The sequence below is a fragment of the Myxocyprinus asiaticus genome, chromosome 3 (assembly GCF_019703515.2).
Source record: "Myxocyprinus asiaticus isolate MX2 ecotype Aquarium Trade chromosome 3, UBuf_Myxa_2, whole genome shotgun sequence".
In the NCBI taxonomy this organism is placed as follows: domain Eukaryota; kingdom Metazoa; phylum Chordata; class Actinopteri; order Cypriniformes; family Catostomidae; genus Myxocyprinus; species Myxocyprinus asiaticus.
In genome coordinates, this window is record NC_059346.1 from 25,491,597 (window position 1) to 25,515,077 (window position 23,481).

General features: G+C 43.0%; 1 protein-coding gene across 10 annotated transcripts in view; it reads left to right on the forward strand.

Moving 5' to 3' along the window:
• Positions 1-23,481, forward strand: part of LOC127422083 (calcium/calmodulin-dependent protein kinase kinase 1-like) — a 192,671-nt gene that overhangs the window by 115,368 nt on the left and 53,822 nt on the right. For all 10 annotated transcript variants that reach the window (XM_051665458.1, XM_051665449.1, XM_051665441.1 and 7 more), the window contains 3 exons: positions 11,742-11,778; positions 13,158-13,179; positions 15,135-15,223. In XM_051665458.1, coding sequence (XP_051521418.1) covers positions 11,742-11,778; positions 13,158-13,179; positions 15,135-15,223 — 148 coding nt within the window. The remainder of the gene's footprint in view (positions 1-11,741; positions 11,779-13,157; positions 13,180-15,134; positions 15,224-23,481) is intronic.

Consider the following 23,481-nt stretch of genomic DNA (forward strand, 5'->3'; position numbering starts at 1 on the left):
GTCCTTGTAAGTTCTCACAGCTGAAAATGCATATCAGAGCAAAAACCAAGCTATGAGGTCAAAGTAACTGCCTGCAGAGCTCAGAGACAGCATTGTGTTGAGGCACAGATCTGGGGAAGGCTACAAAAATATTTCGGCTGAATTGAAGGTTCCCAAGAGCACAGTGGCCTTCAAAATTCTTAAATGGAAGAAGTTTGGAACAACCAGGATTCTTTCAAGAGCTGGCCGCTCCCTTGGTAAGAGAGGTGACCAAGAACCTGATGGTTACTCTGGTTGAGATCCAGAGATCATGTGTGGAGATGGAGAAACTTGCAGAAGGACAACCATCACTGCAACACTCCACCAATCTGGGCTTCATGGCAGAGTGGTCAGATGGAAGCCTCTCAGTGCAAAACACATAAAAAAGCACCTAAAGGACTCTCAGATTGTGAGAAACAAGATTCTCTGTTCTGATGAAATTAAGATTGAACTGTTTGGCCTCAATTCCAAGCATCATGTCTGGAGGAAACCAAGCACTGCACATCACCTGCGCAATACCATCCCAATGGTGAAGCATGGTGGTGGTAGCATCATGCTGCGGGGGTGTTTTTCAGCGGCAGGTACTGGGGGACTGGTCAAGGTTCAAGGAAAGCTGAACGCAGCAAAATACAGAGATATCCTTAATGAAAACCTGGTCCATAGCACTCAGGATCTTAGACTGGGCCAAAGCGTTACCTTCCAACAGGACAATGACCCAAAGCACACAGCCAAGATAATGCAAGAGTGGCTTAGGGACAACTCTGTGAATGTCCTTGAGTGGCCCAGCCAGAGCCCGGACTTGAATCCAATCGAACATCTCTGGAGAGACCTGAAAATGGCTGTCCACTGATGGCCCCCATCCAATCTGACAGAGCTTGAGAGGATCTGCAGAGAAGAATGGCAGAAAATCCCCAAATCCAGGTGTGCAAAGCTTGTCGCATAATACTCGAAAAGACTTGATGCTGTAATTGCTGCCAAAGGTGCTTCAACTAAGTAATGAGTAAAGGGTCTTATGTCAATGTGATATTTCAGTTCCCTATCCCTATTCATTTCACTTGACATTGCGGTGAAATGCTTTTGGGGAATTCCTTCTCTAACGACCTAGCTGAAACTCTTGTATCATAATGGCAATCTTATTATTGGCAATGGTGTTTGAGCCCTGCCCTTTTATGCGCACATTTACACTATATAAGCAGGCGCTCAATCACCATTTCTTCAGAATTTTCTTCCTTCAAGACCGACATCGCCTCGTCTTGACTACGACAGTCATCTCGTCTTGAACAGCCCTCTCTTCACCGTCAACTGACACCTTCCAGTGGACAGGATTTCCCTGCAGATGCATCAGCACGTTCTTCGCCTGACTCTCAGTGCCTGCAGCAAAAGATTCACCCGCCCCCTCTAGTGTTCCAGCAAAGAGTTTCTCTGCCTCACCGCCGGCATCGGGTTCTTCGCCTCAGCGAGTCATCTACCCGCTTTCCGCAGCATTCCGACAGGAGCTTAATCCTTTGATTATATATACACTACCGGTCAAAAGTTTTGAAACACTTACTCATTCTTTATTATATTTTTTTTTTCACATTTTAGAATAATAGTAAAGTCATCAAAACTATGGAATAACATAAATGAAACTATGGGAATTATGTTGTGACTAAACAAAATCCAAAATAAATAATTACTGTGTTATAATTTAGCATCTTCAAAGTAGTCACCCTTTGCCTAGAATTTGCGGACATGTACTCTTGACATTTTCTCAACCAACTTCTTGAGGTATCACCCTGGGATGCTTTTTAAACAGTATTGAAGGAGTTCCCAACTATGTTGGGCACTTATTGGCTGCTTTTCTTTATTATTTGATCCAAGTCATCAATTTCAAAAAAAAATTTTTAAATTACATTTTAAATGTATAATGAAATAAATTAATATGGTAGCACAATTATATTTTTGTCTACAAAACTAATTTCAAATATTTAAGCGTACACCTTCGGATCAAAAGATTTTTAAGATCATGAGAAACATTTCAGTCAAGTGTTTCAAAACTTTTGACCAGTAGTGTATGTGTACTCGTCTTTTTTAAAGATGTCGTATCGCAAGTGTTCCTGTGAGCGACACATCACTCCACCAGACCAACATGAGAGCTGCTTTCGCTGACTGGGCTGCAACCATGCCGAAGCAGCTCTCATGGGGACAGACTGCCCTCACTGTGAGGACATGAGTCTCAAGACGCACCGCTCTAGGGTCGCCCTCATTCTGAGGGACGATTCCATCTTCTGCGCCCTCCCAACGTCTTCCTCTGTGTTAAGTCTCAAGGGACCACATGAGGAAGCACGGCATGGCCGCAAGGTTGAGATTGAAGAACCCGATCTCACGCCGGCGCAAAACCGACGAGCCCCTCGATATTCCCACATAGCGTCCTCGCCAGTGCAGTACGTGCGTGACGACATTTGGCCCACTATGGATGAGCATGGTGTTCTCGTATTCGGCGGTTCTGATAATGATGCCGTGTCCCTTGCAGCTTCGTGCATGAAAGAATGATCCATGGAGGATGTTGCAGCCCCTCCCCCCAGCAAGGGTGAGGAGCACGCACAGGCCACTGACAGAGAGCTTCTTCGCATCCTCACACGGGCGGTTGAGGAGCTCAGTTTCGAGTGGTCCCCTCCAGAGGAGCCGGTAAAGTTTTCCCTGGATGAGTGATTCCTGCAGGCCGGCCTGCACCTTTCTTCCCAGAATTCCACGATGAGCTCACGAAGACCTGGTGTGCGCCCTATTCATCTCACATCCAGATCGGAGGAGCTGCGGTCCTCATAAAAGTGGACCACATGGAGGAAAAGGGATATGCTAAGCTTCCCCCTATTGAAAAGGTGGTTGCAGCTCATCTCTGTCCTTCTACCGCTATGAGATGGAAATCTCGCACGCCCATCCTTCCAAGCCCTGCCGACCGACGTCCACACTAGCTGGAAGAGCTTAAACAGTGGCGGGCAAGGCGCCTCATGCATGGCAGTGCTTCATGTCTTTTAGGCCAAGCTCCTCAAAGATGTAGATGACCAAGGCCTGAATCCTGACGTGTTCAAAGAGCTCCGCACCACCACAAATCTGGTGCTGCGAGCTACTAAGGTTACCACGCAGGCCATTGGAAAACTGATACGTCATCTTGTGGTTTTGGACCGGCATTTCAAGTTATGTCAATAGATGTAAAGGACGCGTACATTCATGCCTGAATTGTACCACATCACGTGCTGTTTTTGAGATTCACGTTCGAGGGAACGACATATCAATCTAAAGTCCTCCCTTACGGATTGTCTCTGGCCCTGCGCACGTTCACAGAATGCGTCGATGCGGCGCTCGCCCCTTTGAAGATGAACGGCGTGTGCATTCTGAATTACCTCAACGACTGGCTATTACTGGCATGATCAGAGGATCTGCTATGCGAGCACAGGGACTTGATACTTCATCATTTGAACAGGCTAGGTCTCAATGTCAACTAGGTAAAAAGCACACTTTCTCCCAGCTAACAAATCTCCTTTTTGGGTGTTCGACTCGACTCCGTGAGCATGCGTGCGCACCTCACGAGCGAGAGCGTTCAGACCATTCATCAGTGTCTGTCTCAGTTCAAACTGGGGAAAGCCTTTCCACTGACGTCATTTAAAAAAATGCTGGCTTTTATGGCGGCAGCATCTGCCGTCATACTGTTACAGGGCTCCAGACTGTGACTAAAATGGTCGCAAATGCGACCAAAAATAATTTAATTCAACAATAATTCAAAATCTAGCCACCATTGGTGACAGTCAGGTTGTGTGCGTTCATATGCAGTTTCGTCAGATATCATCTTGTGAGTAATTGAATACATCTTTAGAGTGCGCACCAATGTGTCTCGCACCGTTTTTCACCTGTTCTGTTGTGGTGACGAGCTCGCTGCACCGCATGCAACAACAAACCCAGCGCGAGAGAATTGTGAACAAATGACTCTTTTGAACCGGGTTTTTTTCATGAATCACCCGAAAAGAACTGAGGTTTTGAACTTAGGAGCTCAGGTTAGTAGTTTTAATCAGATTCACTTTCTCAGCGAATCAGCTGCCAGTGAGTTCACAACTGGGAGTGCAGACATTTAAAAATAAGAGTCCTATGTGTATTTCAGGTTTCTTTATAATTAAAAGTCCCGCATTTTGTACCAATTTTTTCTTCTTCTGGTAATTATTGATTGGGATTGGAGTAGCACAATAAACTGCACCTGGGATTTCATTCAATTTGCACCCTTGTAGTCTCTGTGTCTGGGCCATGCTGTAAGAGTAAAGAAAGACTAAGGCAATATTTTAAAACTATTTAAATTATATATAAATATATGAGATCCAGCTTTTGACACTTGACAACTGAGGGACTTGTACACAACAATTACACAAAGTGCAAACTTTCATTAATGTTCAAGAAGACAACACACTACTATATGCATACCATACTTTATGTAAATATCTGTAATATAGATTCTGAAGGTCAGTACAAATAAAAAAAATCTTTTATTTCTTATATTTGTATAAATTATGAAAGGGGTGTGAACATTTATGAGACAAAAGGGGAATGCAAACTTATCTTCTCATCTATATATACTGTATATTTAACCTCAGATTAATGAGTTATCAGCTGTCTCCATTTTCTTCGCCTTTCTATCTTGTTTCTTGGACGGGTGCGAAACGGGCATGGCACATCAACTGCTTGGAAATGCTAGCCATGATGGCTTTCCATTATGAAGTAGTGAATCATCACGTTCTGATTCGGTCAGACAATATGTCAGTAATAACATACATAAATCACCAGGGCGGCACTCGTGTGGAGCACACGCCATCTCCTCTCCCTGCGTGCAACATATGTTCTGGGCTGTATGAAATGTGAAGCGGGCATGCTGTCGCTGCAAGGACCGATGGCGGGAGAATGGAGACTTCATCCCCAGACAGGTCTGAGGATTTAGGAAATGTTAGGCAAAGCAGAAGTCACCCTATTGTCCTCTTTGGTACTCCATGTCCGAAGTCCCACTGGGGGTGGATGCCTTGGCCCACAAGTGGCAGACGAAACACAAATATGCATTTCCCCCTTCACCCCCTTCACTCTGTCATCAGCAAAGTCCTAGAGGACAAGAAAACGGTTCTGTTGGTTGCGCCAAAATGGCCCTTCCAGCTATGGTTTCCGGAAATGGAGATATTAGACGGCCCTCCATGGGAAATACCGCTGAGGAGGGATCTGCTCTCTCAAGCACAGGGCACTATTTGGCATCCCCATCCGGAGCTGTGGAACCTACACGTATGGCCCCTGAACGGAGCGCAGAGAATGAGCCTGATCTGGCTCAGTCTGTAATGAACACCATTTTGCAGGCGAGAGCACCGTCTACGAGACACCTCTATGCACTAAAATTGTGTGTGTTTGCGGATTGGTGCTCTTCACACAGCAAAGATCCAGTGAATTGCTCCATAACAGAGATCCTCACATTCATTCAAGAGCTGTTGGACATACGTCTTACTCCATCAGCGCTTAAGGTTTATGTAGCGACCATCTCGGCATTTCACGCCCCATAGGCTGGCTCCTCTATAGGCAGACATGATCTGATCATAAAGTCCCTTAGGGGAGCGAGACGCTTGAACCCCCCTCGCCCTGCTACAGTTCTAATATGGGACTTAAATCTGGGGCTGAGGGCACTCATGAGCCCCCCATTTGAACCATTGGAATCTGTTGAGTTGCTTGTGCTGTCTCTAAAGACTGCACTGCTGTTGGCTCTGGCCTCAGTCAAACGGGTTGGTAATATACAGGTACTGTCGGTTAACAGTTCATGTCTGGAATTCAGACCGGGGCTTTCAAAAGCCACCTTCAAACCCAGAAAAGACTATGTGCCTAAGGTGCTTTCTACGCCCTTTAGGGCTCAGATAGTCCACCTACAAGCTTTCTCTTCCCCACCATCTAATTTTGATGAGGAGGAGTTAGAGCATTTATTATGCCCCGTGCGGGCATTGCACGCATATTTGGAACGCACCTGCCAGTTTAGACTGTCAGATCTGCTCTTCGTTTGTTATGGAGGATGCACAAAAGGCATGCCCGTTTCCAAGCAAAGGCTCTCTTACTGGATCGTTGATGCGATCGCCCTCGATTATGAATCACAGTGCGTGAGATGCACTATTGGCATAAAAGCACATTCAACTAGAGGCATGACCTCTTCATGGGCATGGACAAACAGTGTATCCCTACAGGATATATGCTTTGCAGAAGGATGGTCTTCACAGAACACGTTCGCGAGGCTTTATAACCTAGACATGGCATCCATCGCTTTGTGAGTCCTCTCTGTCTCTGCCTCCAGTCAAAAGATTGCCGTTATGATACAAGGGCTTCAACAAGGTCGTTGGAGAAGGAATTCCCCAAAAGCGTTTCACCGCAGTGTCTCGTTCCCTATCTGTCACTCACTCGACGTTGTGTCGATGTAGTGACACTAGGGGTCACTCTTGGGAGCCCGAAACAACTCTGGTCTTTGATAAAAGGCCAATGAAAATTGGCGAGTGGTATTTGCATACCGCTCCCCCAGACATACGGGTATAAAAGAGCTGGTATGCAACCACTCAGATTTTCTCTTCGGAGCCGAATGGTCGATGTTCACTGAGCTGAATTCCACGACTGTTCATTCACCTCTTCTGGATCTGATGGTGCATTTCAGCAGCTTCTCCCTCCTCTGCACTGGTGCACTGCAGAGAACACCCCTGGGCGCTTTGGCATAAATAAAAGAGTATATTTCTCTAATAGAGCGGCACACACGGAACGTCTTTTTAAAGACACGTCTTTTCAAAGATGCCTTTCCGTTTGTGTGTTATTCCTGGTTGCGGTCGTTATCTCTCGCCTTCTGATGGTCACGATCAATGTCTTCTGTGTCTGGGCGTGACCCACGCGGAGACTGCGTTCGTGGATGGATCATGTACTCATTGCGAGAACATGACCATGGCAACGTTGCGGTCATGGCTTGCCTTCGTAAGAAAGCAAGCCACCCCATCGGCTCTCCGCCTCGGTCCTTCTACCTACGGCTAGCACTGACAAGCTCATGGAAGGCACCTTTTACTGCATGGTCCTGATCTTTCAGCTCCCCCACCCTCACTACCCTGATGGTGGGGTGGCCAGGGGCTATTCGGCGATTTCCCCCTGTGGATAAGGCGCTAGCGGTGCACCTATGCCCGCAGAGCGCCGCTACCTAGCATGGGCACACAAAGCTCCCATACGAGGCCTGTAGGTTTACGTCGTCCCTAACGGCCAAAGCCTACAGTGCCACTGGACAAGCCGCCACCGCCCTGCACGCCATGGCTCTCCTGCAAGTCCACCAAGCCAAGGCGCTAAAGGAACTGCACGAGGGTAGTTCCGCCCCAGGATTGATGCAGGAGCTGCGCTTGGTGACCGACCTCGCTCTCCAGGCAACGAAGGTCACGACGCGGTCTCTTGGGCAGGCGATGTCCACGTTGGTGGTCCAGGAGCGCCACCTTTGGCTCAACCTGGTCGAGATGGGAGAGGCTGACAAGACCCTGTGCAAGGTCAGGGAGGACGAGGAGCAGGTCCTCCTGGTAGAACCCTACTGGCCCACCCAGACATGGTTCTCGGACCTCACACTCCTCACAGCCCCCCCCCCCCGGTGAATTCCCCTGAGGAAGGACCTTCTTTCTCAGGGACGGGGCACCATCTGGCACCCGCGACCAGACCTCTGGAATCTCCATGTTTGGCCCCTGGACTGGACTCGGAAGACTTAAGCGGCCTTAAGTGGTGGTAGACACGATCACTCAGGCTAGGGCCCCCTCTACGAGGCACCTGTATGTCTTGAAGTGACGTCTGTTCGCTAAGTGGTGTTCTTCCCGACGTGAAGACCCCCAGAGATGCGCAGTCAGATCGGTGCTTTCCTTCCTGCAGGAGAGGTTGGAAGGGTGGCTGTCCCCCTCCACCTTGAAGGTGTATGTTGCCGCTATAGTGGCACACCATGACACAGTGGACGGTAAGTCCTTAGGGAAGCACGACCTGATCATCAGGTTCCTGAGAGGCACCAGGAGGTTGAATCCCTTCAGACCATGCCTCGTTCCCTCATGGGACCTCTCTGTAGTTCTTCAGGGTCTACGGAGAGCCCCCTTTGAGCCCCTGCAGTCAGCTGAGCTTAAGGCACTCTCTTTGAAGACTGCCCTCCTGACTGCGCTCACTTCCATCAAGAGGGTAGGAGACCTGCAAGCTTTCTCTGTCAGCGAAATGTGCCTGGAGTTCGGTCCGGGCTACTCTCACGTGATCCTGAGACCCCGACCGGGCTATGTGCCCAAGGTTCCCACAACCCCTTTTAGGGACCAGGTGGTGAACCTGCAAGCGCAGCCCCAGGAGAAGGCAGACCCAGCCCTGACATTGATGTGTCCGGTGCGCGCTTTACACATCTATTTGTATCGCACTCAGAGCTTTAGAGTCTCTGAGCAGCTCTTTGTCTGCTTTGGTGGACAGCAGAAAGGAAGCGCTGTCTCCAAGCAGAGGATTGCCCACTGACTCATTGATGCCATAACAATGCCGTATCATGCCCAGGACGTGCCACCCCCTGTAGGGCTAAGAGCCCATTCTACCAGGAGAGTAGCGGCCTCCTGGGCCTTGACCAGTGGCTCCTCTTTAACAGACATTTGCAGAGCAGTGGTCTGAGCAACACCCAACACCTTTGTGAGGTTCTACAATCTCCGGGTGGAACCGGTTTCGTCCCATGTAGTGGCAGGCACAAGCAGGTAAGTCTGGGACAGCTGACCGGGTGTATCGCTTGCGCATAGCGCCTTTCACCTCTCCTGAGCTGAAGACGTGCGCTGTTGACTCCCAGTAGTGTTCACAAACTGTGTTCCCTGGATGATTTCCTCCGAGCCCTGTGGCAGACGAGTTCGCAGAGAAACTCGCTGCTGGCTCAGTACATGTGCTAACTAAGCCCTGTACTGGAGTAGGTGCTCCGCATGTGTTGGTTCCCCGTAGATAACCCCATGCGACGTATATCTTCTGCTAATTCGTTTCCCTGTTGGTAAACTGCGTCTTCCTTGGGCAGAGGCCCCTCTGCCCCAGTCACCATGCTTGTAGAAACTCCTCCCCCATAGGGTAGGACCTACCATGGGACTTCTCCACATGACATACTTCCGACAAAGCTTGGCAAGACCATGTGATGTATTTACACTCAAAATACCCCCCCCCCCCGGGCGGGGTGTGGTCTCCGCGGGGTTTTCCCCTTGGGAGAGACCCCCCCCCGACCTAGACCTGGTGGCCCCAGTCGGTTAATTCCTTTTTTTGGGGGAGGAAAAAAAAGAGGATAAGAGGCCATGACTGGGCTAGCCTGTCTCTATCTTTTGGGCAGTCGACTTGTCCCCGAAGGGCTGTTCGACACTCATAACAGCATTGGGGGAAGTTACGTGGCGGCCTGGTGCACTGGCTACGAGGCACACAGTGGTCACACACTGCCAGTTCACGTAACACAGTTTAGCCAGTTGTGGCGTTTCGTATAGGGACCCCTAGTGTCACAACATTGACACAACGTCGAGTGAGTGACAGATAGGGAACGTCCTTGTTACTTGCGTAACCTCTGTTCCATGATGGAGGGAACGAGACGTTGTGTCCTTCCTGCCACAATGCTGAACTACCCGCTGAAATGGCCAGGACCTTGTCTCGGCTCCTCAGCACAAAACCTGAATGAGTGGTTGCATACCTGCTCCTTTTATACCTGTATGTCCGGGGGAGTGGTATGCAAATACCACTCGCCAATTTTCATTGGCCTTTTATCAAAGACCAGAGGTGTTTCGGGCTCCCAAGAGTGACCCCTAGTGTCACTACATCGACACAACGTCTCGTTCCCTCCATCAGGGAACGGAGGTTACACAAGTAACCAGGATGTTTCATGTGTAACTGGAGATGTTTTTTCTTTTTAATAAATTTGTTATCAAAATAAATTTAATAAAGTTATCAAAAATCTGTTTTTTGCTTTGTCATTATGGGGTATGGAGTGTAGATTGATGTGAAAAATTAAATAATTTAAAGCATTTTAGCATAAGGCTAAATAACAAAATGTGGGGTCTGAATACTTTCTGAATGCACTGTATAATGCCGTATCCATTTTTGTTTTTTTGTTTTTTGACTCGACTGCACATCCTAGCACAGAAACTGATTGTGTGGAGCTGTGCACGTTTATTTATTACATGCGATGCATGTCCCGCCTATAATAAACATAGGAGCGGATTTACTGTGCGGAGAATGTAGATTTCACCTGCAAGTGGGGAGAGATGAGGGAGAGATATGGGCTAGCTGCCGTATCTCTTTGCATTGCCCGAAAATGCTCACTCACTGTCATCTGAACCAGTTTCAGACTGAACGTCAGCCAGCGAAAATAATAGTTTTGAGATTTTAAACTTCAGCAAATTTTACTTAATTTTAAACACTCAGTTTGTTTTATGTCTGTATGTATAGTGTCTAATAATGCATTGGCAATGTACACTTAAGTTTCCCTTGGCAAAAAAGGTTTAAATTAATTGAATCTACCCATTTGATCCTATTATTAAAAATGTTCACTGGAAAGCACCAGAAGTTTTTGCCCAACTTTTAATTACAGCATGCATACATATAATTGTATCAAAGATTTATACCTGTAAAAATGTGTATAATTAACTCTAATCACCATGTTGATATGTACATATTTAAATAATTAAAATAAGTGATGACCAACCAATTTTTTGCAAGTTCTTTGAGACAAAGCATAAAGTAAATACAGTATATTTATTACAGATTAAATTTAAATGTTTGTTTTAATGTACGATGTACCATGATTAATCACGTTTAATCACAAAAAAACGATTTAATGCAATTAATTTGTTAAAATTTGAGCGATTTACAGCCGTAATGTGTGTGTATGTGTGTATGTGTGTGTATGTGTGTATGTGTGTGTGTGTGTGTGTATACATATATATATATATATATATATATATATATAGTGTTGGGTAAATTACTCAAAATAAGTAATCTGCTACAAATTACTGGTTTTTGCTCAAATTCAAAATGTCTATATTTCCTCCTCATACATTGTTGCACACCCTTCAGCTGTCACAGAAACGCTAACAGACATACATATGAATTCATATTCGTATTATACGTATTACTTTAGCGCAAGTAATGTACTTAAAAGAAAGAACTTTAATTGAAAGTCAGTAACTGTAATTGGATTACAATAATTTAAAATGTAATGCATTACAGTACTTAGCGAGTGTTAGCACAACTGAAACAGCAATGTGAGAGAATGTGATCAGACTTACATGTGATTGGCTTAGAGTTACCTAGCTAATGGTGCGATGATGTACAGCTGCTAGTCTTCCCGCTAGAACTACGCTGCGCTTACATTTCCCCACAAAGGACCTCCTTAATGTTTGCTGCTATAGACCCTGTTTACACCTTACATTATTAAGATGCATTTCAGGTGATCCAATCATGTGGTCAGCTCTAAATACAGGTCTAAACGGTGACTAAAACGTTTTGTGATTGGATCACAAAAAACACATATGAATGTGGTCAAAAATGCATGTGACCACATCGCATTTGAGGTGTAGATGCATTTGTTATTAATGTTTATATCCCATATGCAGTGTTTTCCAATCCAGAATTTTGTTTGGCAGAGCTTCCTAGACAATTTCAGAGATTGTATCATGTAGCAGGTAGGGTTTCTAATCAAGTTTCTATTCCAGGTGCTGGATGATCCGGCAGAGGACAACCTTCACATGGGTATGTTCTTTTTGTTGTCCATATGCATTAATGGTTAATGTTTTTTAAGTTAACACTTGTTCAGTTGTTATTGTTTTATATCAGTGAATGAAGATGTTCATTCTAAAACACTCATTGGACCCAATGTCCCAGTCCCAGCATTCAAACCAGTTTCCTAACCAGGCACGTTGCAACAAGTTTTCACAGAAAGCAGTTTCTCTGTCCACAATGAACATGAAATGGCTGTGCGACGTAATGCAGTCACAGCCAGTCAGAACATATTTGATGTTTAATGTACAATTATGAGGAGTGGGATTTTGGAACAATGAGATTTCACAATGGATGTGGGCTACCCAGTGTGACAACACAGAAATAGAACACACACAAAATGTCCTGTTGCTCTTTACAGTTGAGGCTGACAGTGATTTAATAGCCGGAATTCACCATTAAGCTGTACTGTTGGTTGTTAGTAGGCATCCAACTGTGTCATGAGGCAGATCACACGAGTCTATTGGTTGTCACCACATCACATTGCTACTCATTTCCATAAAATCACCAACCTTTTTTTTTTTGTTGCTTTATATCACCAAATCTCATTTAAAATTAATGAATTCCTGTCGCTTTGTCACTGAAAAGCGCTGTCAGTGTGAACCCCACTTAAATGTGCCATTACAAACTTTACCTTATAATGAAAAGCAGACTGTGGCATATTTAACATAGATCATACAGAGCAGTCCATCATCCTAATGGGCTAAAGTAAGATTGTGTATTATGAACTAGTCATATGTAAGACTCTGTGACACATTTAGCTGGCTGGTCTGACTCATAGCAATTAATATAAGGTGTTTGTCGCTGTAGGATGATGGAGTGGTACACAATCATGAATGACTTCACGCCACTGAGCAATGGTGCGAATAAAAGCCGACATTGTGCTTGTGTGTGAAAGGAGTTTGATTTGACTAAGCATGGGTCATGTGAGACTAAGTCATATGAGGACTGTAAAGATGAGCAAATATTATAGCGTTAGTTCTCTCAATACTGAAAATTCATTTGCTCACACTCATGTGGTTCCAAACCTGAATGACTTTCTTTCTTTAGTGGAAAACAAAAGGAGATTTTATGTAGACTTTTAGACTCAGTCACCATAAATTTTCATTGTATGGGAAATAGCAGCATCAGCTTTCTTCAAAATGTCTCCTCTTGTGTTCCACAGAAAGTAATGTTATATGAGTTTGAAATGACACGAGGGTGAGTGAATGACATAGTTATGATTTTTGGGTGAACTATCCCTTTAAGCCATTATGTATTTGTCAATAACAGAATATACATTTTTGGTCTAATGATTTTCTTTCTAAATGTACCCTTTTTATCTCTCTCTGTTATTGATATTCTCCCTGCAGTATTTGAGCTGATGCAGAAGGGGTGAGTATTCTTGGTGTCCACTTAGACCTCCCTAATTGATGCTTTCGCTCCGCTGTCTTCTATCCTCTGTCATTCCATTAATCACACTATCACTCATTTAACATCTGTCCTGTCTTGCATATCTGTCATCACTTAGATTTGCCTTAGTTTTTTGCTTTTCTCCTCCCTTGTTCCAAAGGGATTAAATGCTTATGTTCTTACTCAACTGTAATATCCATCTTTTATTCCCTTCTTTTCTAGTTCAGTTTTTTTTCTTTTTGTCATTGAGTAGACTGTTTTTCTCTCTGGATATAAAAATAATTGGGTAGTTAATCTTTTCAGTACTACTTATGTTACTTCTAATACTAATTTATTCTGTTGCATTCTCTCTGTCATTGTCTTTCTGGGGAAAAAAAGCTCATTTAAAGGGCAAGAGTCTCCCAGTTTAATATAATAACATTTTACTTTGGTTGAATGCAAGCTTTTACTTTTACCAACAGGCCTTGTTTGGGTGAGAAAGGTATTATTCAATTTCTGTTGTGTTTGTGAGCTGCTGCTTTGAAAAGGGTTATTCAGACCACATGTGTTCTTGCGTTTAAAAAAGCTAGACACAGTACAATGAAAGGAATAGCATGCAGGTGTCTCGAAATGCATTTTTTTTAACAGTTTAAGTTTTTTTAACGTGGCACTGCATCTTAAAAATGTGGTGCTCCTGCTTGAGGAGCTTTATCCTAGTGGAAAATTTGTCATCAAATTTTTTTCTCTAATACTCTATGTGGTGTCACATATGTGGAATATTCCTGTAATATAGCCACCAAAATTAAAATATCAAGAACAAAATGGGTTTCACAATGACCAGCACTGATAATCATAAATATGCATGGAAAACAATTTCACTGTCATAGGTACAAAAATATATTATAAAAAAAAAAAAAAAAAGAAAAGCAAAACAGTGGAGATGCTGCCTGGTGAGTAGTGAGGGCACTGTAACATTTTAGGCAGTAGCGCACCTCCCCCAGGAGGAACCTTCAACGTTAGGAAAACAAGCATAATGCGGTGGTACAGTGACAAATAGACCAGAGGCCGTTCTTTTTGAATGGTTTTACCTTATTATAAAGCTACAGTTTTGCCTTGTTAACTACTTTCAGAATAAAAACAGAAAAGAAATGCTTTAAAACTTTAAGCTTGATGTTTAAAATTTTTTGTTTTATTTATTTTAAAGGGATAGTTCTCCCAAAAAGGAACATTCTCTTATCATTTACTCACTCTTATACCATCCCAGGTGTGCATGACTTTCTTTCATCTGCTGAACACAAACAAAGATTTTTAGAAGAATATCTCAGCTCTGTAAGTCCATACAATACAAGTGAATGGTGGCTAAAACTTTGAAGGTCCAAAAAGCACATAAAGGCAGCATATAAGTAATCCACATGACTCCAGTAGATAAATCCATGTCTTCAGAAGCGTTATGATAGGTCTGGGTGAGAAACAGATCAATATTCAAGTCCTTTTTCCCTATAAATTCTCCTCCCTGCCCAGTAGGTGGCAATATGCACAAAGAATGCGAATTGCCAAAAACAAAAGAAGAAGAATGTGAAAGTGAAAGTGGAGATTTATAGTAAAAAAGGACTTAAATATTGAATAATAATAATAATAAAGGTATCGCCTGTGAATTTTCACCTGTGAATTCACCTGACATTGGCAGGTGTGGCTAAAAGTTCATTTTGGACCTTGTGTCCCCAGGTTTCAAGCTGTCTATGATAAGGGGACATTTTGGACACTTTATTGTATTGTATTGGCTTGTGGACCTCTCCTAGGCTGAATTTTGAAGGTTATCGCACTGCCTATAATTTTATTCTCTATTTCTCCATTCATGAATCATTGTTCTCCATTACTGCATAACTATAATACCTTATTAATATGTTATCAGTTAACTTACAATGAAGCTGCAGTTCTGTGTCTCCATTGGTCACCAGGCCTGTGATGGAGGTCCCCACCGATAGTCCCTTCAATGAGGACCAGGCACGCCACTACTTCAGAGATATTGTTCTGGGCATCGAGTACTGTGAGTCACTTCCTTCATTTTGAAAGCTGTGTTCAAGTTGTTTGGCTGACCTCACTGGGTTTCAATTTTAGTTCAGACAGTACACGGTTTTGCAAGTAAGAAATCCATGAGAGCAGAGCGGCGCAAACTCCTACAGCTGATATTAGTGACTGATATTAATCATTATTACTTATTTTAAAATAAAGACCCAGTAGAGCTCTGTCTTTAGGAACATCCCTGTGTTTGTTTTTCTAACACATCGTGGCATCCTGTTAGACTAATTAAGTGAGCAAATGTGTCAGTGTGCTTGTGTTTTTATGCATTTGCTATTTCTAAAGGATGTTCTGACCTTCCGTCAGAAGAAACATGTTATGAGACAAGTACTTTTATGATTACATAGTCAAGTCATTTTTATTTGTATAGCGCCTTTCACAACACACATAATTTCAAAGTAGCTTTACAGAAAATCATGCATTAACAGAAAATTCAACCGTAATATCTATAAAGTCTTAGAGTCATCATTGTGTAGTTTAATTAAATACGATTATGAAGCGTGTATAAAAATAAGTAATTAAATAATAATTGTATTTAGAAACCCAGTGAGCAAGCCGAAGGCGACCATGGCAAGGAACACAAAACTCTATAAGATGTTGGTTCATGGAGAAAAATAACCTAGGGAGAAACCAGGCTCACTGTGGGGGCCAGTTCCCCTCTGGCTAAACAATGTGAATATAATGCCAATATTAGTTTTTTATGTGCAGTACAAGTCATGGTTTAAAATTAGTAAACTATGTAAGTGTTAAGGGCCAGTGTCTAAAAGATTTTGTAAGAACAGTAAGATTAATGACTAATGTCTTTGAAGTTCATCCTGGATTAAATGCAGAAGTTCACATAGATGCATTGTCCTTTGTTAGTTGGCTGATGAAGGCTTTTGTTGGCAATTAATTGATAGTCTATGTATTCCATTTCAAGAGAGTAGTCCATCAATAGACAAAGGTAAGACAGGCAGAGATCAGTGAGGTGCTTCGCAGTTCAACCGGCCGGTCATTTCGGTGAGGTCTATCCTAAATCCAAGTTCAGGCAATGGCATATGAAGTATCCCATGTCTTATGCTTGGAGTTGGCATCAGTTTATCCGCTGAGGTCCATCGTAATAGACTGAAGTGATGTCTGGCTGGCACTGGCTGCATTTAAGAGACACGTAGCAGTGGAGTCCGATACCAAGCAGGAATGGAGCTGGATCCGGCCGGTTCTGGTGACCTCGGGATAGGAGTCCCGAGGTTGAGACATGGAAACAAATAGAATAATATTAGTGTAGATGCCATTACATTTTTTGCAGATAGAATAATATTAGTGTAGATGCCATTACATTTTTTGCAGAGTTATAGATCATGATCAATGTTTCAGGTTCTGGCAGACTAAAGCAGCCTAATTGTGTGGTGAAAAATAAATTAGGTGTATGCCTGGGTAAATAGATGAGTCTTTAGTCAAGACTTAAACTGAGTGAGTGTGTCTGCGTCCTGAACAGTGTTACGGAGATTATTCCATAGATTAGGAGCCGAACAGAAAAAGGATCTACCTCCTTTTGTGGATTTTGAAATTCTAGGAACTGTTAACAGGCCAGAATTTTGCGATCATAATGAACGTGATGGAATATAGCGTGGTAGAAGGTCACATAAGTACTGCGGAGCTAGACCATTCAAAGCTTTGTATGTAGTTAACAGAATTTTAATATTAATACGAAATTTAACAGGTAGCCAATGTAACAACGATAAAATGGGGATAAAATGGGGATAATCATATTTCTTGGTTCTAGTCAGCACTCTGGCTGCTGCATTTTGAACCAATTGAAGTTTATTTATTGAACTTGCTGGACCTCCTCCCAGTAATGCATTACAATAATCTAGTCTTGAGGTCATGAAAGCATGAATTAGTTTTTCGGCATTAGCAACAGAGAGCATGTGTCGTAACTTAGCAATATTTCTTAGGTGGAAGAATACTGTTCTACAAACATTGGAAATGTGATTTTCAAATGACATATTGGTATCATATATAACACCTAAGTTCTTCGCTGTTGAAGACGATGTAACAGTACATCCATCGAGAGTCAAATTATATTTAAGCGGCTTATTTTTAGAGGTTTTTGGTCCAATAACTTATACCTGTTTTGTCGGAATTGAGTAGAAAGAAATTTCTGGCCATCCAATCTTTGATTTCATTGATACACTCTGCTAATTTGGAGAAATTTGAAATGTCATCGGGTTTTGAAGAAATATAAAGTTGGGTATCTTCGGCATAACAGTGGAAACATATTCCATGATTCCTGATAATATCTCCCAGGGGAAGCATACATAAGGAGAAAAGCCCTAAAACTGATCCCTGTGGCACTGCATTAACTTTTGTTTGATTTGACAGTTCCTCATTTACACAGACAAAGTGGTAGCAGAATGCTAAATAGGACATAAACCATGCTAATGCAAGTCCACAAATGCCAACATAATTCTCTAGCCTATTCAAGAAAATATCGTGATCTATCGTGTCGAAGGCAGCACTAAGATCTAAAAGCACTAGAAGAGAAATGCAGCCGTGATCAGATGATAAGAGCAAGTCATTTGTAACTCTGATAAGTGAAGTCTCTATACTGTGGTGTGGCCTAAATCCAGACTGAAATTTTTCAGATATACTATTTCTCTGTAGAAATTAACATAATTGGGAGGACATAACTTTTCTAGTATTTTCAACATAAACGGGAGATTTGAAATCGGTCTATAATTAGCCAATTCTCCAGGATCAAGTTGTGGCTTCTTAATAAGAGGTTTGATGACTGCCATTTTAAAATTTCTTGGGACATATCCTAAGGATAGCGAGGAGTTAATAATATTATGAAGACGTTCTGAGATTACAGGGAATACCTCTTTTAAGAGCTTAGTTGGTATTGGATCTAACATACAGTACATGTTGTGGCTATTGATGTTTCGATAAGTTTTTAGCTCTTCATGACCTATGACAGCGAAGGACTGAAGTTTCACGTGTGTGGAAAATTATGAGACACTGTTTTCTGAGGTACTGTGACAGATGATTGCATAATTCCAATTTTATTTCTGATTATTTCAATTTTATCAGTAAAGAAATTAATGAAGTCATTACTATTGTGCTATGACGGAATATCTGGTTCAGTTGAGGATTTATTCCTAACCAATTTAGCCACAGTACTGAATGAACACCTAGGGTTATTGTGGTTATTTTCTACGGGTTTGCTAAAATGTGCTGACCTGGCAGTTTTTAGTGCTTGTCTGTAGTGGCAGACACTATGCTTCCATGCACCGTGAAATACCTCTAATTTTGTATTCTTCCACTTGTGCTCCATTTTCTGAGCTGCTCTGTTGAGAGTATGAGTGTGATCATTGTAACATGGTGTGGGGCTTTTTCTTTAATTTTCTTTAATAGAAGGGGACGACACTATCAAGAGTGTTAGAGAAGACTGTATTTATATTTTCTGTTACTTCATCAAGTTCTTCTAGACTTTGGGGCTTACTGAGTGTATGAGATAGATCTGGAAAATTATTAGTGAAGCTATCTTTAGTGGTCAAAAGAATTGTTCTACTTGAACAATTGCGTGGTGTAGATTGAGTAACATTAGCTGATCGCAGCATAGAAGAGACGAGGTAATGATCTGAGATGTCATCGCTCTGCAGTAGAATTTCTATGGTATCAACATCAACTCAATATAACAGAATTAAATCTAGCATATGATTATGGTGATGAGTTGGTTCTGTCACATTTTGTCTGACTCCAAGTGAGTTGAGAATATCGATAAATGCTAATCCCAATGTGTCATTTTCATTTCATTATCTATGTGAATGTTGAAGTCAACAACAATTAAAGCTCTATCTACAGTAACTACTAGATCTGATAGAAAATTTGCAAATTCACCAAGGAAATCAGAATAAGGCCCGGGTGATCTATAATACTGTAGCAAGGGCAAAATTTTTTATTGATATCTGATGGTATTACATTAAGCATTATTAGTTCAAAAGACTTTAACTTATATCCTGTCCTCTGAGTAACACCAAAAACATCTCTGTAAATTGTAGCAACACCTCCTCCTCGACCCTTCAGACGAGGCTCATGATTATAACAATAACCTGGGGGAGTAGATTCATTTAAATTAATATATTCATCCAGTTTAAGCCAGGTTTCAGTCAAACAGAGCACATCCAAACTATAATCTGTAATAATTTCATTTACAATTAGTGTTTTGGTTGAAAGAGATCTAATGTTTAGTAGCCCTATCTTTATATGATGTTTATCTTCATTTGTTTTTAAGTTTTTTTTCAAGTTTGACCTTAATCAAATGTTTTCTAAATGATTTAGTGAGGGGTTTGTGTTTGGTAGGTCAGGGAACAGACAGTCTCTATATGATATCTAGGTGATACAGTCTCTATGTGTTGTAGTTTATGTGACTTGTGTGACGTCTCAAGGCAGCTAGCAGATGTTCGGATTAGCCCGTTTGTCTGCTTCCTGACCTGGGCCCCAGTTCGTCCGATACTATCATTATTAAGACTATGAGCCAAATTACTAGAGAGGAGAGCGGCACCTTCCCTGGAGGGATGGAGTCTGTCTCTCTTTAGCAGGTCAGGTCTACCACAAAAACACTTCCAATTGTCTATAAATACTATGCTATTCTCCGGACACCACTAAGACATCCAGCCGTTCAGTAACACTAATCTACTATAAACCTCATCACCACAACGAGCAGGGAGGGGGCCAGAGCATATTACAGTGTCTGACATCGTTTGCAAGTTCACACACCTCTTTAACATTATCTTTAGTTATCTCCTACTGGCAAAGCTGGACATCGTTAGGACCGACATGAATAACAGTTTTAGAAAATCTATGTTTAGCATTAGCCAGCACTTGTAAATTTGATCTGATGTCAGATGCTCTGGCACCCGAAATGCATTTAACGATGGTGGCTGGAGTCTCTATTACCACGTTCCTTACAATAGAATCACCTATGACCAAGGCTCTTTCAACATGATTCTCAGTGGGTGCATCACTGAGTGGGGAGAATCTATTATAAACTCTTAACAGGAACGTGAGAGTGGTGTTGCTTTGCTAAGCGAGTATGCTGCCGAGACGTCATCCAAATGCCTTGCTGCGGGGGCTCTTCAGCTGGAACCAAAGAGTGTGTGTTGCTCGCTGTACTACCCGCATCCGAAACAGTATCTACTGGCTTCTCTTTCTCAGTGACCTCCACTAGCATTTGAATGCGTGTCTCTAACTCATTAATCTTCTCCGTCAGCCTGACTAATTCCTTACATTTATCACATGTGAATCCCTCACTGCTGACGGAAGAAGCTGTAGTAAACATGTGGCATGTAATGCAGGAAGCAATAATATGAGCGTATGCCATGACTTACCGCAATTGATTGTTGTTGTTGTTTGTTCCTGAGCAGCGAGGGTTTGAGATCGATGTGAATCCCTTACGCAATTGTTTGTTGTTATGGTTGTTCTTGATAAACGGTGGTTTGAGATCGATGCAATAATCCGTGTAACAGAGGTGAAAACGGGTGCGCACGTTTCTATAAAAATAGAAAGGGGATGCACATGGAAAAATGCATGCAGTTTAACCGTGATAAGAGAATAATGTGGGGGAAAACCTGATGTGCGCTGAAAAATGGCAGATATTAAAGATTAAAAGCTGAAAACAGATAGATAAGCAATGCTAAAAATGCTAGCAGGCTACAAACACAGACTCAAGCTAGGCACCAGCAGCAACAGGAAGTGACGTCAGCAACCTGATCGCAATGGTTAAATAATTTTTTTAAAACAGAGAGTGAGTCTGCTTCACGGATGGAGTTGGGAAGGTCATTCCACCAATGTGGTACAGTGAAACCAAAAGTCCGGGAAAGTGTTTTGGTGCCTCTTTGTGTTGGTACAAGGCGCCGCTCATTAGCTGACCACAGGCTTCTGGTGGGAACGTAGTTCTGCAGAAATGATTTTAGGTATGCTGGAGCAGACCCAATGACTGTTCTGTATGCCAGCATCAGAGCCTTGAATTTGATACGTGCATCAACCAGCAGCCAGTGAAGAGAGACAAGGAGTGGTGTAACATGCACTCTCTTTGGTTCATTAAAGACCAGATGTGCTGCTGCATTCTGGATCATTTGCAGGGGCCTAACTGTGCATGCAGGGAGGCTTGAAATGAGAGTGTTACAGTAGTCCAGTCTAGTTATGACAAGTTACTGAACAAGAAGTTGTGTGGCATGTTCAGAGAGGAAGGGTCTTATTTTCCTGATATTGTAGAGTGTAAATCTACATGATCGTGCTGTCTTTGAGATGTGTTCTGTGAAACTGAGTTTGTTATCGATGGTTACCCCTAGATTTCTGACCATTTTGGAAGGCGTTACTGTAGTTGAACCCAGCTGCACGGTGATGTTGTTTTCAGTAGCAGAGTTGGCTGGAAAGATGAGGAGCTCAGTCTTCACTTGGTTAAGTTGCAGGTGGTGTTCCTTCATCCAGGCCAAGATGTCTGCCAAACAGGCCGAGATTCGAGCAGTCACCGTGATGTTGTTGGGCTGGAAAGACAAGTTGAGCTGTGTGCCATCGGTGTAGCAGAGGTAAGAGAAACCATGTGCCTGAATGATGGGTCCCAGTGATGTTGTGTATATAGAGAAGAGAAGTGGCCCAAGCACTGAGCCCTGAGGAACCCCAGTAAGTAGCTGATGTGACTTGGACACCTCACATCTCCAGGCTACCTTGAAGGACCTACCTGAGAGATAGGAATTAAACCAGTCAAGCACAGTTCCTGAGATGCCTAGAGTAGAGAGGGTGGAGAGTAGGATCTGATGGTTGACTGTGTCAAAGGCTGCAGAAAGGTCCAGTAGAGTCAGGACGGATGATCTGGATCCAGCTCTTGCCTGTCTCAGTGACTCAGTGACAGACAGCAGGGTAGTCTTGGTGGAGTGTCCACTTTTGAAGCCTGACTGATTGTCATACAGCAGCTTGTTCTGCGAGAGATAGGCAGAGATCTGATTGAAAACTGACCTCTCAAGTGTTTTCGCCAAGAATAGAATGAGAGAGACTGGTCTGTATTGTTCTACTGAGGTTAAGTGCAGGTTTTTTAAGCAGTTGGCTTACTTGAGCCTGCTTAAATGTAGTGGGAAAAATGCTTGTAAGTAGAGATGTGTTAATTGTGTGTGTGAGTGCAGGTAGGATGGACAGAGAGATGGCTTGGTGAAGGTGGGAAGGAATGGGGTCAAAAGAACAGGTGGTGGGGTGGTTGGAGTGGAGGAGTTTAGAGACCAAAAACTTCCTATTACCAGGACAAGATCAACAGCACCACAGACACTTGCAGATTATTTAGAACATTCAACACACTTCTCTGTCCTCCCCCTCCACCTCCTGACACCTCACTGACAGCAGATGTCTTTGCCACATTTTTTACTAATAAGGTTACAGCCATCAGCAATACATTCTCAGCACCACACCCTCTCAAACACCCGCCTCCTGTATGCTGAAAACATGATCCTATCCTCTGTATTGCCTGCACTCGACTAGGAGATGAATGACATGAGCTCCACTGACACGTCTCCTATTGGCTGTTGCTGCCAAAAGTTGCTCCTCATTTGTATTAAGTTAAACTTTTCTCAACATTGTTGTGTCTTGTTCCTCAGTAGTTTGTATGGCAGATAACATACCGTTGGTGTATACCGCCACCTATAGTACTTAGTGCAATCAGCATGGGCAATGTATTCTAACTCATTACAAATAACAGTAAAAAAAAATGTTGCCGTGTCGCTCGCCACGCCCACATCTAGTCGCCAGAGGTCGATGTCGCTCGTGTCGCCAGAAGTCGACAGCTCTCATTGACAATGAATGAGATGAGGTCGCTTTGTTGCTGCATGTGTGTGCAGGGCTTTCAGCGTGTAGTTTTGATACAGCTTATTCCTCTATTGCTAGTTCGAAAACGTCACTTTAGAACTAGCAACGGAGGATTGCGATGCTTGCGCTGCTTTACTGGAGCACTTACTGAAGTAACAATGTAGAGCGTTTGTGTTAGTGTGTGTGTGAATGTGCGCATGAGCGAAAGCAAGAGAAAAAAATGCAAGAAAACAGAGATTGCGTGTTGGATTACTTGTTTGCGGCTCTCGCCAGCAGAAACAAGTTTAAAGATGCTTCTGAGTGTCGCCATTCTTGTATATAGATTTCCCGTTGCTACACAACTGTTTTATTAAGTTGCTTAGGTCAGTTGAAATCGCTATGTGTCAGGCTCTC